Source organism: Kogia breviceps, chromosome 14 (assembly GCF_026419965.1).
Source record: "Kogia breviceps isolate mKogBre1 chromosome 14, mKogBre1 haplotype 1, whole genome shotgun sequence".
Classification (NCBI taxonomy): domain Eukaryota; kingdom Metazoa; phylum Chordata; class Mammalia; order Artiodactyla; family Physeteridae; genus Kogia; species Kogia breviceps.
In genome coordinates this window covers 69,284,299-69,308,148 of record NC_081323.1, presented here as the reverse complement: position 1 = coordinate 69,308,148, position 23,850 = coordinate 69,284,299, and the positions used below count along the sequence as shown (strand labels likewise).

The window sequence follows — 23,850 nt, the reverse complement described above, 5'->3', positions numbered from 1 at the left end:
TTGCGGCCTCTCTCGTTGCGGAGCACAGGCTCCTGAAGTGCAGGCTCAGCAGCCATGGCTCATGGGCCCAGCCGCTCTGCGGCATGTGGGATCCTCCCGGACCAGGGCACAAACCCGTGTTCCCTGCATCGGCAGGCGGACTCTCAACTACTGTGCCACCAGGGAAGCCCCTAAATCCTTTTAAAAGTTATATGGTAAAACTCAACCCTGGTATGGGTAAGGAAACAGTGGCATTCATATTGTATAAAAGGTCTGGTCTTCCTATAGTAATAAGGGCCAAAATTTCAAGTTCTCATCCAGGCTATAATAAGGCATTAATAATAATAAGGCATAATAATAAGGCATTAATCTGTCACTGATAAAACAAATGGTCTTGGATTCAAACTTTTTCTGTGACTATGTCATATTAGTGTTACATATTAGAATCAGAAATATTGCATTGCTGCATGCACTTCTTAAAACAGCATTTAAAAAACTGTTGGCCACTTACATGGCTCCCTGATCTCATGTGGTAGGCTGAATAATGACCACCCCCAACATGTCCACATCCTAATCACCAACAACTGAATATTGTTACCTAGTCATGGTCCCAAATGGACTTTGCAGATGTGGTTAAAGGTCTTGACATGGGAAGATTATCCAAGTGGGCCCAATTATAAGGCTCCCTATGAAATAGACAGGAGGGTCAGAAAAGATGTCCCAGTGGAAGCAGAAGTCAGAGTGATATTGTCCACAAGCCAAGGAATGTGGGCAGCCTATAATAGCTGGTAATGGCAAATAAATGGATTCTCCCCTAGGGCCTCCAGAAGAACACAGCTCTGCTGCCCTATTTTGGACTTGTGAATTCCAGAGATAAAAAATAACTTGCTTCAAACCATTTAGCTTGTATTAATTTGTTACGGTGGAAACAGAAAACTAATATACCCTCTAATGAGTCATTACCCACAAGTTGAAAAACACTTTGCTAGAAATGCACATTTTACAGATGAGCAACTTGAGCCCTAGCAAGCTTGTCTAAGGTATCAGAGTATCTTGGTTATAGAGGTGGGGCCTCTCATCCCCAATCTGGTCTATTTGTGTAGAGTCACAAGCCAGGATCAGACCTGGGCCACAAGGCTGCCACATGGCAGGTTGGTTCTGATGTGTTTGCAAATGTTGAGGCAGAAATTTGAGAGAGGAAAGCCAAGCTGGCTGTGGAGCAGCTGCTGGAATGAACACTAGTTGCCATGGTATCCTAGAACAAATATAATGAGCAGTTGTTTAAAGTCGTGTTCTCATCTTCTGAAGATACCTATCCTACTGTATACATGGGGGGAGGCAGCCTAATAAGCAGAGAGGAGCTGTGTGGGCAGAGAGGGAGCTCAGATCCCAAGAAGCTGCTCCTTCATCCAAACTTGTGTTTGCAATCTCCCTCACCAGGTAGGGATTGGCTGTAATTGTAACTCAGGTGGCAGGAGGTAGACGAAAGGCATTTGGGATTCTAATATTCTACTGGACAGTTCTGTTGGTGCAGTTTACAGGGGCTGGGAGCAGACTTGTGTGCCTTGGGAAGCCCCCTTTAATGCTGAACTTCTCTTCCCTGCCCTGTTCTGCTGCTTCAAGCTGTTTTATGGAACGTGTACAGCTCTAGAACAAGAGCTGGGCTTGGGTTCTGGATCTGTCTTCCTTACTGTGTGACCTTGGGCAGATGGAACAATTTCCAAGCCTATTTCCACATCTGGAAAATGTGAATAAAACCTACTTTGGAAGCATGCAAGGGTTCAATGAGATAGTCAACGTATTAGTGTATTTGCATTGGAGCCACCTAGAGAAAACCTCATAATACTATAAACAATAACTAAAGGTTGAATAAAATTCTGTGACAGATGAGAGGTTCTTGATCATGCACATATTTTGTAAAATATAGATGTCCTGACATCACCTACTGAACTAGAATCTTTAAGGAGTGGGGTCTAAGCATGTTTAGGCTCTGTGGGAGGCTGAATAATGGCCCCAAAATATCTATGTCCTCATCCCAGGAACCTGTGACTGTTGTTACCTTTCATGGCAAAAGGGACTTTGCACACATGATTAATCTAAGGATCTTGGACCGAGAAATTATCTGGATTATCCAGGTGGGCCTGAATGTAATCACAAGTATCCTTATACAAGGGAGACAGAATGAGATTCACCTACAGAGAGAAGGTGATATGATGATGGAGATAGAGACTGATGCACTTTGAAGATGGAGGAAAGGGCTCCAGCCAAGGAACACAGGCGGACACAAGAAGCTGAAAAAGTCAAGGAAACACTTCCCCCAGAGCCTACAGAAGGAAACAGCCCCACTGACACCTTGATGTCAGCCCAGTGAAACTGTAGGAGACCTCCAGATTTGTAGGACAGTAAATCTGTGTTATTTTTAAGCCACTAAGCTTGCGGTAATTTGTTACAGCAGGGAGAGGAAACAAACACAAGCTCCTCAGACGATTCTGACATGTACCCTGGATAAGAATCACTGCGCTAGACAAACGCAAAGGCTGTGTGGACAAAGAATGTTCCCTGCCATCAAGCCCTCAGCCACTGCAGCTGCCCCCAAGGTGCGCCCTGAGGTGAATTCAGGATGGAAAAAAACAAGATACTGGCCCTAGATAGTTAAGAGGCATATCAAAGGAATAATTTCAAAGAGCCCCGACTCTTGCATCTACACATACACAGAAAAGCACTAAAATCATTAACTCAATATGTCTGTTTCTTGTGATTAGCAACATTTTGATGTTTGACTACAACTTTGTTTTCAGCAAATCTGCTATATGTCCAGACTCTTCCCTCACCTCTTTGCAACAGTTCCTCAGAGCTATCTGAAAGGCTGTTTCTGAGCTAAAGTCCTCAGTAATGTCCTTGAATAAAACATAATTCTCAACTTCTGGCTTGTGCATTTTTTTTCAGTTGACTCTTGACTTTGTTCAGGAATGACATAGCATGCCCCTAGTATCATGATTGGGCTAAATAATCAAGATAAAGCCTCAGTTCCCTTTGCAGATATTTGTGTAGTGGTAGGTACATGATACTGTTCTGTTCAATAAGATTTAAGAGAGAAACTGGGAGGGGGTTTCTGTCTTCTTCCTCATTAAAAAAAAAAAGGTATATAAGGCTAGCCCCTTTTCTCCCTGTCTTTGGCTGTGGTTGTGTGAATTGTGATTCCTTGAGCTGTGCCAGCTTTCCTGTGACCATGAGGAAACAAATCTAAAGATGCTCTCTGAGAATGGTGAAGTAATAACACAGAAAGCCTAGATCCCTGATTACTTCACTGTGTTTCCTAAATCAACCCTAGAACAACCTGTATCTGGATTTCATGTTTAGTGAGATGCTAAGAGTTCTTATTTTTTAAGGGAGGCACTTTGTTTCCTGTAAGTAAAAGCTTTCCAAATCATTCAGGCTGAAAGAACCCTTATTTTTAGAATAAAGTTTATGACTAATTTGCATCTATAAGAACACACCTAGTTATATGTAAGCGTTTCTTTGGGTTAACAGCCAAATTTGTATAAACCAAAAAAATAAGAAAACCTTTTGTTAACAAATTTATTTTGCTTTGGCTCCCTCAAGGTTCAAGAGGTCCAGAGTCTGATTCTGTTCATCTTTGAACTCCCACTGATACTTCTGTGAGGGAAGTGATTTGACCAAAAATGCAATGCAAAGAAGCTTGATTCATAGCAAACAGTATAGTCACTTACTTCTCACCCTTACTTAGAGATGAATCCTCCTGCCTTAATTCTGTTCCAGGGTCACAGGAGCAGGGAAGATGTCATAAAGCAAGAATTGGATGCAGGAAACATAGATTCTATCCCCGGCACTGCAGACTTACAGTGTCCACTTCTTCTCTGGGCCTCAGGTGTACCAGCTGTAGAAGGAGAGGACTGGAGAGAGCATCTATTACCTTGCTATTCAGGGTGTGATCAGTGGAAGGCTTTGAAACCGAGGGCAGTCATCAGTTAGATTCCCTTAGACTATAATGTGCTTAATAAATAATATCCTGTAAACTGCCTTCACTGACCAAGCTTAATTTGTTTTGCAAATTGCATACCCTCCAAACTTCATGTAGCTTGGACAATATATATCAAGACTCCTTTAACAGCCCCTTATAGAAAACACCTCTGAGAGTAATGTTTGCTTAAGTTGTTTTTAAGGAACATGGAGCTAGTCTTACCCAGTTCAAACCGGTTGAGACCACCAACCATTCAGCTGCACAAGTGGGCCTGCACAAGTGTCTGATGGGTGACTTTTTGACATCAGAGGGCCAAAAACTCTACCCTCAGATCATGCTACTGCCACCATTTTCTAAGCATGTGTCCCATGAAGAAGCATGTAACTCAGATATGCTTGTGCAGATCGATTACCTCGCCTTTTTCCTGCCTCCAATCACCTTCCCCTGGACCTTCGACCACCCTATACTCTCCACCCACAAATATCCCAAGCCTCTTGCTTTTGAGGAGGCAGAACCTGAGACCTATTCTCCTGTCTCCTCGCTTGGCTGCCTTGTGAATAAACCGTTTCTCTGCTGTAAACCTTAGCGTCTCAGCGCTGGTCGGGCAAACAAAACTAGTTCAGTAACAGCTTCACCAGGAGCTGGTGAGCCATGTAGAAGCTCAGGTCCTGCTCCAGACCTACAGCCTCAGAATCTGCCCTTTAACCCCTTGTACACATGCACATTAACGTTTAAGAAGCACAGTCTAAAGCTTCTTCCAGCTCTCAGTTGAGCCACCTGCAGATCACCTGATGTGAGTGCCCTCTACTGGCTTTAGGAAACATTTTCTTTAGGAAACACTTCTGTTCCATTTCCCTCTGCTGGTTCTTTAAGGTTTTCAAATGGGGCTTGAAGCTCCTAAATAGGGCCATAAGGACTACTAGAGCATATGTATGGGGCTTGAGTCTCCTCTGCAGTTTTGGGAAGCCGATCAATGTCTACTGCCCCAGCAGAGGGGCCCATGCCCTCTCTAGCTCAGATGGCTCTGTGATTCCCAATTACCGAGTAGTCTAGCTTCCTGATGTCTCACCCTTGGCCACTTCTGCTTTAACAAAAAGCAGGGAGCAGAGGAAGAGCACTTGAGTGGGCCAGGTGATGGTGGGTCCCTGGCTTAATCACTAGCTGTCTCTGAGACCTTCAGAAAATGACTTGCTTGTTCGCCCAGTTTCTTCTGCTGCCAGTTGACTAGTAAGGCATGGAAATGAGAAGAGGAGGACCTCTCAGGACTCTTATGAAAGGTCAGAGATGACAACATATGTGAAAGCTCTTTGAAACCCTGAAACATTTCACAAATGTGAAGGTGTATGTGTCCCTGAAGCCGCTGGTGTAACCAGCTGCTCTGGTGTAACCAGCTGCTCTGGTGCAGACCTGGCCAACTTCAGCCCCGCCTCAGCCTGATACCGACCAGGGTTCTTGGCCTTCCCCAAGCGACAGAAATTGACTAGAGGCAAGACAAGAAACTCAGGCAAGGCTTTCCTGGGGACCCTGCTGCAGCAGAAGAGAGAACAAACAACAGTTTCCCTTGATTGTTTGCTCCCTGAGGGGGTCCAGCTTATTCCTTACATGGGGTGAGGGTAGGGGTGTGTCCAGGGGTCAAGTCAGAGGCGTGGCTTAGGTGGTTTACCCACCTCTTAGGTGGTGTTGAGTGCAGGGGGCATGCTCGGTACCCTGCTTTTGCTCCCCACACCCAGTTTTTGCTCTGGGCTCTTCCAAATTGGCAGTTGGGTTTTTTTGGTCTCTTTGTATCTTTTGTCCAGAATTTGCCCCAAATTATCATGCAGTTATTTTTAGTCCCATACAGTTTCTTTGTATTTTGTTGCTTGAGGAGAGGTGTGTCCAAGTGCAAACACTGCAGAACTGCAGCACTGCTGCAAAGGACCCCAAGTCCCAGCCTGTCTCAAGCCCAGCTCTGCTGTTGTGGGGTCTAATGCTCTAAATTCTATTTGTCTAGATCAGGGATTCTCAACCTTGGCACTGGTGTTTGGGCCCCTTAGATCTTTGTTGTAAAGGGCTGTCCTGTGCATTGAAGAATGTTGAGCAGCAACCATGACCTTGACCCACTAGATGCCAGCAGCATTTCCCCCAAACACACACAGTCATGACAATCAAAAATGCCTCCAGACTGCCAAATGTCTCAGGGTGGCAGTGGGAAACGTCACCCCTGATGGATAACTCCTCTAGGTTCAGTTTCCTCAAGTCTTTCTAGTCCATGCAAAATATTGTGCAGGGGTTTCTATAGTTAAGTTTCTGGGCTACCCAAAGGGAAAGATACAGACACTGTTTCCATTCCCAGAGCACTAGAAGAGAGGAGGCAGGTAGGGCAGGCGGGAGGAAGGACAAATATAAGGGAATAGTGGCAAACAAGACACAATCTAGTCAAGCAAAGGTTTAATCGTCTAGTATTTTGTAGCACTTTTATAATTTAGAGATCACTTGCCTCAGTTCCCAATGACAGGTTGGGCAGCATTCTCGTTACTGACTGAGGACACCAATGCCCAGAGAGGTTGTCATGTGCTTACCATGCCTGGTCCATGAGGGCTGTAAGTGTAGAGACAGTGTACATAAGTGAGACATGACTTCACTGAGGGATGAGCCTTGAGCTGGATCGTGGAAGGTGGAAATGTTTGGAAACAGGAGGTGGGGAGTGGGATGTTCCAACATCATTGATTTGTAACTTCCATACACATGATGGATAATATTCACCATAAAGACATATCCAGGAGGCATGCCAGATTTGGATGTAATCCCTACCTCCTGTCTTTCCCCCAAGAAGGCAAAGAAAGCACTTCAATAATTTGTAATTATCAGAACTCTTACCAACCACTCAGGGTGTGTGTGTGTGTGTGTGTGTGTTTGCACACATGCTTAATTACTCAGGTATATGTGTGTGCACACACACGTGTTTTGGGGGGATACTGTGGAATAGGTAAGAAAAAGCAGCTTATTCTCAAATTCTACTCCCTCTCTCTAGTTCCAACTGTTATCTCCTGCTTGAGGAAGCACAGCAGAATATGTGAAGTAGTTAGTCATCCTCAACCTTGCGACAACTCACACCTGATCATACCTTGCTGGGGTGTCACAACATCCGGGCTGAATCTCCTATTCTATGTGGAGCAGATAGTAGAATCCATGCAGAGGCAGTGGTTGAAACAGTACTTCTATATGCACAACTCTAGGGGGAACCAACGGTTCACGTCCTATTTTATGAAAACAGGGATCCCCGAAGTTATTCGACACAGCAGCAAAGGTTATAGGAACTGTTGCAGACAATGTCTATTAGGGCATGGGTCCACATCCCAGGCCTTAAAGGTAGGTGGAGGCATTAACATTTAATAGCACACTGCTTATAAGGGTGGGCTCTTCAGTCAGGCGAACTGGGCTTGAGTCCCACTTCTGCTTCTATGTGCCCTTAAGCAATTTAACATCTCAATCTTTCAGCTTCCTCATCTCTAAAATGAGTGGTAGTGAGAACTGACTGAAAACGTGTATTGAAGTGTAGAGGGCTTAAGATAGCACCTGACTCATGGCAAAAACAAACACCTATAGTTATACTGATAAATTAACATTCTGACTGTGTAAAGTCAGTTTCCTGCTTTTAATTACCTTTCCAAATAAGGAACGTATTGAACTGTGCCTAAAAGGCCAACAATACCTTTTTTTTAAGTATAATTGACACACAATGTTAGTTTCAGGTGTGCATCAGTGAGTCAATGTCTTTGTACATTATGAAATGGTCATCACAGTAAGTCTAGTTACCATGTCACCATACAAAGCTAATTCAATATTATTGACTATCTTCCCCGTGATTAACCTTACAACTGTTCCACTGTTTCAAATGATGGTGCTCCGTGCACTGTGACAACTATTGTTTATGGGCCTATTTCTGTGGCAGGCACTGTGCTGGGTTCTTTTTTACTTTGTTTGATTGGCAAAGGCCTCAGGCTCCAGGCAGTGTGACAGACAGCCTGAATTGCAAAGCTCTGATTTAGATGCCACGTTTCTTGGCAGAACTGGTGAATCATTTCCGCTCTGAACCTTCGTTTCATCCACCTCTAAAATCCAGAGGCTAAGGGAATATGAAAAATGAGAAGCTGGCAGGTGCAGCTTGTGATGGGAAGGAGTTAGTTAGCACTTTTAAGTGCAGTGGGAAGGCAACTTGAACTCTGAAGAATTTGAAGCAAGGCTGTTTATGTGATCAGAAATATGTTTTAAAAAGATCTCTTGGCTTCTCTCAGGACAGCATTCCGTAAGAAGGCTGTGTACAGCCCTCAGTACTGAAAATACTCCTAAATCTTGTATCCCCAGCCCATACCTACTCTCCAAGCCACTGTTCATTTGTCACATCCTCTTGGTGTCAAAAAGGCGTATCTGACTCAATATGAGCAAAGCAAATTTTGACTATTCACACAGCCCCCATATCAGAAAATACTGTCACTGACTACCCACTGGCTCAAATTTAAAATTTATGTGCCATCCTTGTGTCTCCCTTTCCTTCACTACCCACATACAATCCATCACCAACTGCTGCTAGCTCTCCAAATAAGGAAGGTCTCCATTACTTCCACTCTAGTGTAAGTCACACCGTCCTCTGCTCTGGACCTCCACAGACCTCCTAACTGGACTTTTGACTCCCAATCCATTGGCCAAAAGTGACCTTTAAAAATCTAAGTCTAATTATGTCCCTCTTAATGCAAAGTGTAAAATTCTTCATCATCTGCCCTTTGCTTTTTGCTGTAAATTTCTTTCCCTTCGAGGTCCTGCCTAATGGGCTCCTATCTCTCCTCCATTTACCCTTTACTCACCAAGCCCAGTCACACTGATATTTCTTTTCCTTAAACACATTCAGCTCCTTCCAGTCTTGGGGCCTTTGTTTTGCTGCGCCCTCTGCTGGGAATACCTGAACCCCCAGCTCTTAGCACAGTGGCAACTTCTCATTATGTGGTTTAAAGAAAAGATTGCTGTGGCTGACATGGCCTGCCCCTTCAACTTTCTTCAATGCACTTATCATAATAATCTAATATTTTGTTTACTTGTTGTCGCGAGTAGAATCTAAGGTGGAGCCCATGATCCCCAACTGTGGTATGCATTCCCTTGTGTGATCCCTCCTCTTCGTGTGAGTGGGACCTGACTGCTTCTAACCCACAGAATGTGGTGAGAGTGACGGGATGTATGTGATTATGCATACATGATTATGTGTTATAAGAATGTGATGTCCATCTTGCTAAGAGACGGTCTCCCTTGGTGGTTTTGAAGAAGCAAGCTGTCAGGCTGTGAGCTGCCATATGACAGGGACTGGGGGCCTCAGCCCCAAAGCCTACAAAGGAATGGATGTTGCCAATGACCATGTGAGCTCGGATGTGGATCCTTCTGCAGGCGAGCCTCAAAGGAGAAGCAACGTGGCAGCGCTACTGTTGTAGTCTTGCAAAGGACTCAGCTGAGCCAGGCCTGTACTCCTAACACACCAAAAATGTAGGATGACAAAAGTGCTCTTCGTAAACGGTTACACAACAATAGATAACTAATACACTTGTTAGCTGACTCCTGCATTAGAAAGTAAACTTCAGGAGGCCAGGGCCCTCTTCATTCTTCTTTTCTGAAGCCTCAGAACCCAGCAGGATATTTAGCTTAGACAGCTAATAGCAGACACTTGCAGGTCAGAAAGAAACATTCAGTAAATAGTAACTGTTAATACCCCCATGTATTGGCAGGAAAAGGCAGTTCTTGTTCTCTAATAGAGTTGAAGGCCACTTTAGTGACAGGTGTGGCTGTCATGGGATACAGAAAAGTTTGAGTACCAAATTAAGGCCTTTATGCCCTCCTGAATCAAAGAGCAAGTATTTGCTTCTGTCTGCCTGGCATACATGTCCTTTCCTTGCAATACTCCTTTGGGATCGGATTGTCCTCCCATCTCTACATACTCTAGCACTCCCACCTATGCAGAACCAGTGGGGCTGACCCACCTCCTCCCCTGGTTCCAGAAAGCACACATGTCCCAGCCCTGACCTGTCAGCATATTCCGTCCCCACTTGCCACGGTGTTTGGTTTGGAGTTGCTCACATGACCCAAGTCTGTCTAATTGGAGCCAAAAATCTAAATGTACCACTGGAAAAGAATAGCGTCCTTGTCCAATAGGGAGTGCTAACTATAAGGTTGATGTAAAATTAGAGCTGCTGGGACCTCCACATGGGGAGGGCCTGCCTAAAACTCAGCTCACACTGAGAAAAGCAGTGCTGAGAGATGAAGGGAGAGAGATGCCTAATGACACCACTTGAGCCCCTGGATCCGGCAGCACCTAAAGACCTAACCTCTTGGACTTCCCTGGTGGCTCAGTGGTTAAGAACCCGCCTGCCAGTGCAGGGGACACGGGTTCGAGCCCTGGTCCGGGAAGATTCCACATGCCGCGGTGCAACTAAGTTCATGAGCCACAACTGCTGAGCCCGCGTGCCAAAAAAGAAAAAAAAAAAAATAAATAAAAAAGACCTAACCTCTTGGCCTTTTAGTTCAGTGAAACGAATCCTTCCCCCTCTGCCCCCACTTTTTAAATCCATTTTGAGTTGAGTGTCTATCACTAGCAACTAAAAAGTCTTATTACCCAGGATCTGCCATGAAATTGACACAGAAGGAAAAAATGGGTCTGATGTCTAGAAAGGGGGTATTTTGAAATAGAGTGAAGATAAAAAGCTCATCTAAATATTTTTAATAAAATACCACAGGAAATAAACCACTGAAGTAGATATCCCATAGGATTTTTAAAATTTTTGTAGTCCTTTATCATTTTCATGGGACTTTTTGAAGCAATGGCTTAACGAGACAAGTCCTTAAAACAATAAAAAAGTATCAAGTGCAAATATTTTAAAGAGTAACATCACTTAACAATACTCAACAGTGGAAACCATACCTTTAGACTTAGAAAAAAATGCTCTTGGCCGTAAGGTTAAGTTTGGCCTCTATTTTCTAACTTTGTCTGAGAGGCTATTATTCCCAAATGTTGTTTGTCTTTCTGATAAAAGGCTAATAAGGCAGAAGAGCTTGTTCTGTTTTGGATTCTTCTCCCCACCTCTTTTTTCAAATGAGTGAAGAAATAAGCAGCTCTCATTTAAGAAAAAAAGGAAGAAAGAAAAAGGAAAAACAACCTGTGGCTGCCCCAAATCGGGGCCTCGGATATAAGATCTGAGCCTTTGGGGTCAAGTCACTGGCCTGTAGAGGCTCAGAACCCTGCCAAGGTCAGGTGTGCATCTCTGGGGAGGAGGAGGTGAGAGGCGCGAGGAGCCGCCACGCCATCGAGATTCTCTGCTGATTCTCCATGTGAGGGCCGGTCAGCTGATGGAACTGACCAAGAGCAACAAGATCCCCAAAACTGTCCATTGCAGGACGCTACAAATAAGTGAAAAAGCTAGAGGACACCTCCAGGAAGAGCATGACTACCCAGTCCCTTCTGAGACATAATCCCAAGGGGCAAGGATGATCCAACAGCTTTCCAGAAGTGCTTGAAAAAAAGCTTTGGTTCCATTCAGCTGGTCATTCTTGGTAGAGCCCCTCTAAGTGTGTAGACGTCATGGCCAGCTAACAGTCACCACTGGAGTTGTGTTGTGTCCACAGTCTGTTTGGCAACAAGAGGAAATGATCAGCTCTGAGGCCTCTTTAAAGAGCAATGTTGAGAGTATACATGGCGGAATGAATGACGTTCTATGTTGGTTTAGTTTTGGTTGCTTCTTGCAACCACACCAGAGTTTGGGCTACACTGACTTTACAGATGAGGAAACTGGGGGCCCAAGAGGTTAAAATGCCTGAGTTAGGGGCAAGGGTTATGATCCTTTTTCCCATTCTAATTTGGATACTGCATTTTCTCCAAAATATTGTTTGTGTCCTCATGACAATCCAGTGAGAGAGGCAGAGCAAGGAGTAGCCCTATTTTACCAATGAAAGAAAACTGAGAACCGAGATGTTGAACAGCTTGTTCAAGATCACACAGGTAAAAAATGGCATAGCTGGGATTCAAACTCTAATTAATTCTAATTAATTGACCATTTCTTTACATCTTTAACAGAAGGGAGATGGAGCAGGGAGAGAAATAGGTCTGTCTTTTTTTCATCCCAGTGATGGTAGGTTTCAGAGGTAAGTGAGAGAGGAGGTAGCACAATTGATATTAACTTAACTGGCTCTATGGATTCTCTTTGAATTTCAAGTAGCCTTGCTAAGAACACTTATACCCCAAGCAGGGGAGCTATGGCACACACCAGATCTCGGCTGACCAACACACATTCCCAAGGCCCTTCTCCTTGTGGGTTTATACTCCATTTCCCAGCCTCCCTTCCAGCTTACTGTGGCTATCTGCCAAAATTCCAGCCAATGAGGTTGGTTGGGATAAGAAAGGGGGTAGGTTCTGGGAAAGATTTCATTTACTTGACAAAAAAGGTCAGACTCAATTGGTGAGGGAGGACTCATTTTTTTTCCTCTCTTCATCCTGCCTTGAATGAAGCTGGTGTAGCCAGCAGCAGCTTTCTTGTGGCCATGAGGTGACAAGCCAGTGGGGTAAGGATGGCAACACAGAAAGGCAGAAGGTGCCTGGTACCTTGATGACACTCGAGAGGCTGTGCCAGGACTGGGCTATCTCCAGCTTTTTGTTATGCAATAAAAATAAATCCCTATTTGTTTAAGCTAGTATCTACTTAGGTTTTTCATTACTTGCCACCAAAGTATTCCTACCTGATAATAAAAAAAAAAAAAAACTGAGAAGGAAACCTTACCTCTTTTTAAGTAGAGATGTGAAGAGGCTAGGCACCTCCTATCTTGGGAGACTGAGTATGATGTGACCAGGGTTAGGGTGTTACTTGTGAAAATCTCCCCAAATAGTAAAGATTAAATTATTGCGCTGACATGTATTTACCTGGGAGAAAACCAGTAGTTGACGAGGCTGGAGACTACCATGTAGGACACTATGATTGTCCCTGACATGATGAGTGACACGAAGCCCAAGCCACAGAGGACACAAAGCAGTGAGAGGCTGCCCACACAGATGACCAGTCCTAGAGGAAAGCATGTCAAAATAATCATTCATCTAAAACAGACTGAAAACACCAGACCCTGCACTACTGTGTTTAAAACAACAGTTAATTCAGATGTTTTAAGTGAGGAGGTTTTCCACAAAAATCCAGGCTTCTGGTATCGCTTAAAAAGGAGGCAATCTCAATACCCAAGTGAGCATCACTGCAAGGCAACAACTGCTGGCCTTCCAGTTTCCTCCAGGCCCCACTGTTCCCAACTGTATTATTCTTGGACCGCTTTGCTCACTTTTGTTACCTGTCTTGCCCATGGGTGTTTGAATTTGAAACTCCCTCATTCTCAAGGTCAGGGATGGGCTCCCGATGGAATCCTCTAGAATGAGTTAGCCAAGACAGTAATGGGGGTGGTAAATCACGACCAGTGTTTCAAATTGCCTAACAAATACTATAATTTACACTTACCTACAACCTATGGAAATAAAGGCTATGCCAGCTAAATAAAGTCTAAACATAACTTTTGATTACATCCTTTACAACCCAGCCTGGCAACTATCACACAGTAACCATAGGTCTGAATGGTCATTTTACCCACCATTAAGTAAGTTGTTAATGGGAATATTAATGAATTACCATCTAATAAGTGCAGAGAAAATACATTTCTATAACATGGGGTCTATGGGAGAAAAATAATAAAAGGTTCCATGGAAAGAGGATGGATTTTCATAGTTGACACACGTGAGTTTGATCCTAGTTAAGTCATTTATGGTGAGACTTTGGGCCGCTTGGAGCTTTAGTTTAACTCATCTGTAAAAAGAATATAATAACTACCTCTAAGTGTTGACATGACAATTAAATGACTATCATATATGTGACTCACTGTGGCAGTTTTTGTCTGCCCAGCACACTTTCTCTTGCCTTCCTCATAACAAAATTCCTCTTTCCAATGCAGAACTAATAACATGGCAAATGTTGCATGGCAGACATCCTTTCCCTTGCCTCACGAGTTGTCAAATAGCCCACCCAGTCCTCCACAGTGACAGTTTCAGGGATGGACTCTGGAAAGGAAGGAAAGTAGAGAATGTAAACAGACGTGCTGCCTTTTCATAAAGATTTACAAAATCTTAGATCAGTATTTTTCAAAGGATGGTTAACAACCACCTGTATCAGAATCAGATGAAATAGGGAATCTGGTTGAAAATTTGCATTTCTGGACCCCACTCCAGACCTACTAAATAACAATCTCTGGATGATACATGAAAGTCCACATGTTCAAAAAGCAAGTAAGATTTATGCAGACTCAAGTTGCAGAACCGCCGCTCTAAAGTGTAACAGCTTTGCACATGCTGTTCCTCCTATCTAGAAAGCCCTTCCTTGTCTACTCTGGGACAAAATTGTTACACATCTTTAAAGTGCTCTCTCCTGTAAAGCTTTGTATGATACCACAAAAAGGTAGTGGCTCTCTTATTTCTTTCTAAATTTACCTTTGTTTTAATATTGATTCATCTTTCGCCCATCTATTCATCAATATTTACTGAACAACCACTCTGCCATACTGTATTCGGCTCATCCACCTACCGTGCCTGCCTTCTTCAAGTGTAAACTGCCTTGTCCACAATCCCTTTGGTAGGGAAGCAACCCTGGGTGCTCTTAGCTCTGGGAAGCCATAGATCGAGCCAGAGGTGATCACCTGAGCAGATGGCAACCATCTCTTTGTGGATTGTGATCTGACTTGAAAAGGCAAACTGAGCCAATCAAATTTACTTTCTTAGTAATTTTAACTTAGCAACTCAGGGAGAAGCTGACAATTGGCAGTGGGACCTCAGGAGGAAAGGTGGAGAAGGGGGAACCCCAGTACACAGCAAGGCACCTGACATGCAACAGGTGTTCAATAACTATCTGTGGAGTGAATGGCTTTTCTGTTTAATGACAATAGTTAGCATTCATGGAGAAGCTACTCTGTGCCAAGGATTGTGCTAAGTACTTTATGGAACTGTAAGTTTCAATCCTCACAACCCTCTGAGATAGTATTATTATATCCCTATTTTACATATGAGGAATTTCAGGGTCAGAGAGGATAAATAATGTGTCCAAAATCATACTGTGGGAGGTGGGATTCTAATAGACTCCAGAGCCCATGTTTTAACTACTCTGACAATCTGCCTTGGTCGATGTGATTTTGACAAGAACAGGAACCTTTGACAAGAGTGGCAGACACCCAATAAATACTGTCATCCCAAGTGAGTCATTTTCCAAGGGGGAGAGTAACTGAGTAGGATACCTTCCAGTAATATGACTCCCACAAAAGCAGCCAGGGAGGTAAGCAGCACGAGGACCAGGAAGCAGCCAACAGGAACGGCTGACACAGCAGCAAACACCAGCAAGGTGAGGGCCAGAAAAGGATGCCTGTCCAGGTACTGGCCCACTGGAGACTTCATAAAGGCAACCACCTGTGGGCAAAGGAGACGAGCAGGACTGAATGCCATATCTGAACCCCAGGTTGATGAATTCACCCGAGCTATAGGAAGTATAAGCCAAGGTTACAAAGTTGGAAGGCCCATAGGTAAGAAGTCAACAATAATAATCCTTCCAAGACACGAGTTGCCCCAGCAACAACTTAAGGCAGTTGTGGACAGGGGGCAAGTTTGAGGGCCCCACCCAACCCCAAGTCTTGTGAAAGAAGGAAAGACCCAGGCATGGCTCTACTGCTTCACACACACACTCTCAGAAGGCATCCTCAGCATATCTGTGCTCTGACGTAATATACATATAATTGGCTGCTTACTTCACAGCTGAGGCCACTGAGGCACAGAGAGGTTAAGTCCTAGCTACTTGGCATCACCTGGGAGCTTGTTAGAAATGCAGTATCTTGGGCCCTGACCCAGACCTGCCAAATCAGATTCTGTTTTTTAATGAGATCACCAGGTGATTTGTACAAACATTAAAGTTTGAGAAACAGTGGGACGAAATGGCTCACCTAGAGTCACACGGCTTCCAAGTGGCAAAATCTGGGCATTCAAAGCTAAATCTTTTCACTTCAGATGTCAGATGTTTGCAATGGCTGCCACTTCATTAGGAGAAAATGTTTTTATGTCATCAACCTGGATACCACAGTCAGGCCACAGCCTGATGACTACTGCAAGCTTATGCTGTGTTAATAAGTAGATTATCTTCCTCCATCAGGCAAAAGAGTTCTGGAGCTGGCTCAGTGGGGGGGGGGGGGGGGCCTGCTTTAATACAGAGCTGGCCCTAGGCGTCCTCACAAGGATGGGCTTCCCCCTCTTCTTAGGGTCCACGCCGTCTCTCTCCTCAGTGCTGGCATGCTAGTTCCCGTTCCCTTGAAAGCTTCCATCATTCCAGAACTTTACCCCATCAAAACTGGTCCTTCCTGTGTCTCATTCCTTAGGGCCATGTAGGCCAGCAGGTGAACTGAAGACGTAATTTAAGCTTCAGTGATGGTGGGTGCCACTAACCAAAACACACGTTCTCCTAGAAAGAGTTGTTCACCCAAGTGATTCAAACGGAGGAAACTGTGGGCAAGCTGGAAGGCAGGAGGATTTTGGAGCTCAAGTTGATGGTGACAAAGCACAGGACTCACTCTGCTTAACTAGAAAAGGCCGTTCCACAAAGCCACCGTTCTCAGTCCTAGGGCTTCAGCATTGACAAACTTCAATTCCCATTCCCAAAATGGCATAACGCCTACTGGCTACACTGCCTCCAGCTACTCCTTTCAGACAAAAGCTTTTTAAGACTTGGCTGTTCAGCTTCTCTTGCCAGAGGTGACTGTGCCAGGAATCACCTCTGAGCTGGAAATACCCAGCTTGGATACTCTAGGATCAGAACCCAGTGAGATCTTCCCGTTAGGGCGGCTGAAGGTGAGAGAGAGGCAGAGGGGCCATGGGAGTGGGGCTGGATGGTCCTTCGAGCTGTCTCAGGTCTTGACTGCTTTCCAGCTCTAGTCCACATGTATCCTTAGTAAACCTCCAGGGGTCATTTGACAGACTGAACTGCTCTCTCTGATCCTTAAAATCAAGAGACCCAGTAACCCCAGTGGTGGGGGAGCAGATGAGGCTGGAACCCCAGAATGCCAGGCTTATGACTTTATACCCAGACTGTCCAGCACAGAAGCCACATGTGGCCACTGAGCACTTGAAATGTGGCTAGCGTGACTGATGAATTGGATTTTTAATCTAATTTAAATTTAAAAACTGATGTTTGATTCAGTCATTGAAAAAATTTTAATTGCATTTCATATAAGGTAGGTATGTTTCAAATAAGTTTTTCAATTATCAATTTTATGAAATCTGAATAGAGACCAAGTATTTCCAATGGAAAATCAGCATGTGAATTGAGATGTGCACTGAGTGTATTAAAAAAAGAATGTAAAATATCTCATCAATGATTTTTTAAATATTGATTACATGTTGAAATTACATTGTTTTGGATATATTAGGTTATATAAAATATATTATTAAAATTAATTCTACATGTTTCTTTTTATGTTTTTTAATATGGCTACTAGAAAACTTAAAACTATATATGTGGTTCACATAATATTTCTGTTGAAAAGCGCTCACTCAAATTTTACCTAGAAAAAAAACCAAGAAGCAAACTGTTGGCATTTGAGCAGGACTGCGATGCAATCAAAGGAATAATTTTAAAAAGATGAACCTGGTGGTCCTGTGCAAGAGGCAACGAGGAAGTTTTGCAGGGAAGCCAGCAAGAGGTAATGATGGCCAAAACTAGGCTGATGGCAGGGAAGGATGAGGAGGAGGAGATGCAGTATGAAAGTGGAATGACAAAAGAAAATTCAACAGGACCAGGAGACAGATTGGCATGGGGATCCAAGAGGAGAAAAGCAGGAAGGGATGAGTTGTAGTCCTTAAGAAATCTAATTTTTTCTTAGCCTCTTCTAAATCTGGGCCCTACAACGAAAAAATAGAAAGTTATTCAGATATGCAGAGAGACCAACTTAAGATGCAGACAATTAAGCCCAGCAATTGTCTTCCCCTAGGGAGGATGGCCCTGCTCGGACCAGTCTGTCTCAGAAGAGGAAGATATGATTCAGTTATGCCTAATAATAATAGAGAACATTCATTAAACACTCAAGTGCCAAGCACTATTTTAAGAGCTTTCAATAAACCTCTTTATTTCTTTCTCTCTACAATGCTACGAGGTAGATAACAAGGCAAAATTTAACATTATTTAAATCCGGGAATTAGACTATAGCAATTAACTTTTCATTCTCCCAGGCAACAGAGGGTGACACAATGGAAGGATGGAAAGTGGGAGAGCTTATTATTCAGCAACATTTTCCATCGCCCTCCTGGAAGCAGACACAGGTTATCCAACCTAGATTTTACAGGCATGGTGCGGTGCTAAATAACCCAGGAATGCCAGGCTGGGACAGACTGGCACCATTATGTGCCAAACTCTGTGCTAAGGCCTTCTCAAACGACATCTGAGATCATCCTCACAACAAAGCTATGAGCCTGGCATTGCTTATGTTAGAGAAGATGAGACGGAGAGTCAATGAGCCCAAGCAACTTGCCCAAGGTCAAACACAGGTGATTTATTTTAAAATGCACACATGATTATGGGAGGTTCCAAAATAGGGACAAAATGGCCATGGCCAGTGTTTAAGGACATGGAACTATTCAGAAGAGAGGCTAATTCCCTGGTGTTAGAATGCAAAAGATAATCAGTATCCACTGTCTTTGCTACCAGAGGGGTCAGCATTATTTAAAACCACTGGTAATGACAAGTCCAAGGTGCTGTGTGACAGTTTCTCCCAGATTTTGGTCCTGTGATTCAGGATTAGAATATAGGTGCCAAGGAGCTAATTCAAAAGCATCCTTTGTGGAAGGAAAGGGCCAGCATGAGAGCAAAAGTATTTTGTCCTAGGTAATCCACACAAGGAGATACCATTGGGAGGGCATCTGCCCAGCCTATGCTCCATCTCTCTTCCCTCCTCTGTGAAAACTGCCCCCTCTCACAGCAGGGGAAGCCATGTTTATACCAGTGAAATGGAAAGCCCCAGCCCAACTGCCACCTCCCTGGCCACAGGTGACTTGGTCAAGCAGATTCTTGCTCCTAGGAATCAAGCTCTCCTGAGACCAGGTCCCATAGAGGAATTCAGCTGGGAGCTGGAGGAGACATGGGGAGTTGAAGGTACCATCCTGGGCGATCATGTCTGCCCATGTGAATGGAAGAGCAAAGGAAGCCAGGCTGCAAAGAGAGGAGAATGAAGCTGATACACAAGGAAGAGTTATGATGAGGAACAATATGTCTCAAGAGAGGGCACTGAGAGTTATCTCTGACCCCAGTGACCTGCCAGACCCTGGTTCTAACCCCTCCTGAGGCTCTGCCCTGCTTACTTCCTGCCTTGGCTTCTACGATAGCCTTACATTTCCCAAAAGCCCTGGCAGGTCTCAGTGTTTGTTTGTTTGTTTGTTTAAGCTATTTGGGACAGGTTTCTGACTCTGTCAGTCTAAAAGTAAGACAATTAAGACTTGACTTTCCAGAGGTTTCCTAGAAGAGATGACGGAGTTGTTCCACAAACACTCCATCTGGAAGCCATCTATTCTTATCTGGAACTCAAAGGGTTTATTAACTCTGAGAAAAGGTTATAAATTATTTGGGGGAAAGAAATCATCTAAATATCACAGAAGCAAGGGGATGACTACGTAAATTATGGTGTGTCAATCTGAGGGAAGGTTCTACCACCAAGAAAAGCAACTGTTCAGAAGACCTATGCTTTAATATGAAAAAACACCAATATACAGTATCAAGCAAAAATAAAAATACAGAACTACATCTGCCACAATTAAAACCACTAGATCTAAAAATTACATACTAAAGGGGCCTAATAATAACAACAACAACAACAACAGTAATGATAATACCACCACTGGATTTGTTAGTGATGGGTTTACAGGTGATTTCCTTTCCTCTACTGCCAATATTACTCTATTCAGTAAACACAATATAATTAATTCAATTAATATAATTTAAAAATTTAAAAGAAACTACCTCAGGACTATCTGAAGAACTTAGCCAGGGCTTAGCCAACTGATGATCTGTCCCATCATTCTGGGAGTCAACTGCCCTGCAAGTTATCTAATCCAAATCTATTCCAATGACCATGGCTGAGGATCCAAGGTGAAAAAAATGAAGAAATGTCAGGAAGTCAGAGTTCACATGCTTTGAAATGCCTACCTTAGACGGTAGACACGAATATTGACTAAGTTAAGATATGCCAAGTGCATAGCACAGTGCTTTGCATATAATAAGTGCTCAACCAAGGTTAATTAATGTACAGTCAATCCCTATTATTTGCAGATTCCATATTTGTGAATTTGCCTACCCACTAAAATTGATGTGTAACCCCAGAATCAACACTTTGAGTTGCTTTCATGGATGTGCACACGGCAGTGAAAAACGTGAGCCACCTGACGCACATGTTCCCAGCTGAGGCCAAACTAGGCAATGCTCTGTCTTCTTGTTTCAGCTCTTTATACAACTGTCCTTTTCATGGTTTATTTAGTGCCATCTTCTTCTGCATCTTTATGTTTTCTGTTGGTGATTTTGCCATTTAAAATGTGTAGCAGTAATGTCTAGTGTTCCTAAGTATAAGAAGGCTGTGACATGCCTTGTAGAGAAAATACCATATGTGTATTAGATAAACTTTGTTCAGGCAAGAGTTATAGCTGCCTGTATAGTATAGGCTGTTGGCCTGGAGTTCAATGTTAATGAATCAATAATATCTACAGGATAAAGGTGCGTTTAAACAAAAAAACACAAAAAAAAGGTTATGGTTTGATTGGTTGATGAAAATGTTGCCACCAGAAGTTTGCCAGAACCTAATCCTGTACTTCCCGTTTGAACAATTGTTCAGTATGTGCTAATTCAGTGTTTGAGGTGACTCAACAGAACAGAACTAACACAAATTATATAACGAGAATCAACTGAACATGTAGATGAGTATGAGGACCTTTCTCACGGAGCTAACTTGTAGTAACAAGAGTCTCAGCCTGCTGGCTAGAAAGCTGCTTGTCCAACCTAAAAATATCTTGCTAAATCCACAAAGAGTGCCAGAGGCATTTGGGGATGAGTTCAGAAAAGATCTCTATAGAGTATATTGCTCTGCAAAGGTCTGGCTCCTCAAATAGATACTAGTGGTGTCCAATACAAAAAACAGATCACCAGCCAGTTCAGTTTCTTACATATACATATGTATTTTATGGGTATATTGCATAGAAAAAAAAGTCTAGAAGAACATACAACAAAACGTTAATAATATTCTGAGAGCTGTTATTTTTTCCCTGAAAAAATGCTGAAAGGCACATAGAAGAAAGCAATAAAGATAAAAGTTCAAGAAAGCAGAATATACTATCTCAAGTCCCATTGCCATTGAATAGCTATTGAGCCCTTGTAAAATGGCTAGTTCAAATGGAAATGTGCTGTTAAGTGTAAAATACAGACTGGATTTCGAAGACTTAGTACAAAAAAGAATGTAAAACATCTCAATAACTTCTTTCATTAATATTTTTTATAATGATGACATGTTGAAATATATTTTAGATAGGTTCAATAAAATACACTATTAAAATTGATTTCACCTGCTTTTTACTTTTTAAATGTGGCTACTAGATAATTTTAAATTACGTATGTGGCTTATGGCATATTTCTATTGAACACTGGATTTCTAGTGGAACACTGGGCTCAAAGTAGACGTTAGCCTCTCATTTTCAGTGTAACAGGTCAAAATTAACAGCAAAACAAAAAAAAAGGATGGTATCTGTGGCACAGACTAAGAGTTGCCTCTATTTCCAGCTAAAGAATTGCATTTGCTACAAGGGATGATCGTAAGACTACATTTTGGTCTATGAGATGCAACTGGAAGCTTTGTGTGTGTATGACTTCCAGGAAGTCTCCTTAAATTGGAGGTGGTATGCAAGTCTTTCTCTTCCCACATCTTATTGCCTAGAATATGGATACAATGGCTGATACTCTAGCAGTCATCTTGGACAGCGAGTTTGAAAGTCACAACTCAGACACGACAAGGTGGTGAGTTAGAAAGATTCCTGACCTACCTCCAAATTTCTTCTACTTGAGAGAGAAACAACTTTCTATGGTGTTTAAGCTAGTATTATTTTGGGATCTCCCATTATATGCTCTGATTGGAAACTGACCTTTGAGTTACTCTGGACAGACGCTATCAGCAAAGACACCCTCCTCTGCAGCTCCTGCAAGTCCTTTGAAGTACTCGGGGGCTCTTCTTTCACCATCCTGAAACCCACTTCAGGTCTCTTTAGGGATTAATTCTACCAGTAAGCTCTTTAGTGCAGGGCACGGTCGTATCTCTCATGTCACCTTGTCTCTTGCTGTCACTGGAGGAAATGAAAAGTATCTTAAACCATTAGTGGTCTTCACCCAACTGACCCAACAAGAAATTCTACTATCTTCACATACTGATGGTGGGCATGCAGATGGAGAGTAACTTGGCAATATCTATCAAAATTTCAAATTGCACACACCTTGATCCAACAATTTACTTTCCAGGGACTTGAAGGAAATAATCAGTTATACCAAAACATGCCAAAAGGATGTGCAATGTACCCGTTTCTAATACATAATAAATAGTAAAACACTGGAAAGAAGCTGTCTACTAATAGGAAATAGGTTAAATAATGATAAATTCATAGAATGGAGTATTGTATAGCCATTAAAATGATGTTGATATTTATTTAGTGAAATGAAAATATATCTATGATGTGAAAGTTATAGAATACTATAAATTGTTACATATTTTATGCATATATCCATAATATAAAATACATATATGTATTTATGTATTTTATGTCTATATCCACAGTAAAATAAAAGATCTAGATGGACATATAATAAAATGTTAATGGTATTGTCTCTGAGAGCTTATGTTTATTTTTTTAGCCTGACAAAATTGTGAAAAGAATGTGGAAGAAAGTAAGAAAGCTGAATACACTATTTCAAGTCCTATTGCCTTTTTTTTTTTTTTTTTTTTTGGCCAGAAAACCTTTTTCAAACAAGTGACAGTGGCCAATACACTAAACAGGTTGGCTCCCAATTACATTGTGCCCTAAATTATTCTCTATTTACTTGTAAGTCTCAGCTCCATAACAAGAGAGGCACCTGAGGGACAGACTTTGCCACAATTATACCCTGTGACTCAACAGCCTGGAATTTCCAGGACTGTCCCAATCTCACATAATTATTTATTTTTAATAAAAGCTTTTTGTTAAGTTAGATATCTTTTAAACCCTTTAAAATCTTCATATAAACTAATATATTGTTATTTTATATTTCCCAGAACAACACTGTGGGGCTGGACACAGATATCTTTTCCATTTCTCCCTTACAACTGATCTCCTGACCTATAGCACAAACGCCTAAAAGATTCTGTCACAGTGGACAAAATTAACTGAGAGATGCTCACATTTATTTACCATACTGAACGTCCCCCATGCTAATTATGTGAGATGGGAAGAGGTATCTCCTAATATCTATAGGGTCTAGCACCAAATTAAAGCACATTTTAATCTCCCCAGCTAGAGATTCTCTGCTACAATCCCTTTTGTGAAACAGGAATCCCCTGAACAGGGCAGGACTAAACTCCCATTCCCATACTGTATCTGAAGCTACAGCTGGCACAGATTTGAATTTGCGATGTTCCCAGCACTCAATTCCCCTAATCTCCAATCCGCAAGGGTCAGAAACAAGCCCAGCTCCCCTTACTGGTCTCCCAGGGCCTTGGAAACCCAAGCGCCACCCGGACCAACCGGGTTTGGGGAGTCCAATAGGGGCTAGCGT

General features: G+C 42.8%; 1 protein-coding gene across 10 annotated transcripts in view; it reads right to left on the bottom strand.

Annotated features, from left to right (window-relative positions):
• LDAF1 (lipid droplet assembly factor 1) overlaps positions 1-23,850 on the bottom strand; it is a 71,056-nt gene that overhangs the window by 45,937 nt on the left and 1,269 nt on the right. For 4 of the 10 annotated variants that reach the window (XR_010836451.1, XR_010836450.1, XR_010836449.1 and 1 more), the window contains exons 2-4: positions 22,194-22,391; positions 15,281-15,449; positions 12,888-13,026 (exon numbers count right to left, since the gene is read on the bottom strand). Coding sequence is in view for 7 of the 10 variants with exons in the window: in XM_067012710.1 (XP_066868811.1) it covers positions 12,888-13,026; positions 15,281-15,449; positions 22,194-22,289 (404 nt within the window). In the remaining 3 variants the exon portion in view is untranslated. Of the gene's footprint in view, positions 1-9,678; positions 11,601-12,887; positions 14,058-15,280; positions 15,450-22,193; positions 22,392-23,850 lie in introns of those variants that run through there. The other 6 variants (XM_059037066.2, XM_059037065.2, XM_067012713.1 and 3 more) reach the window with 3 other exon arrangements.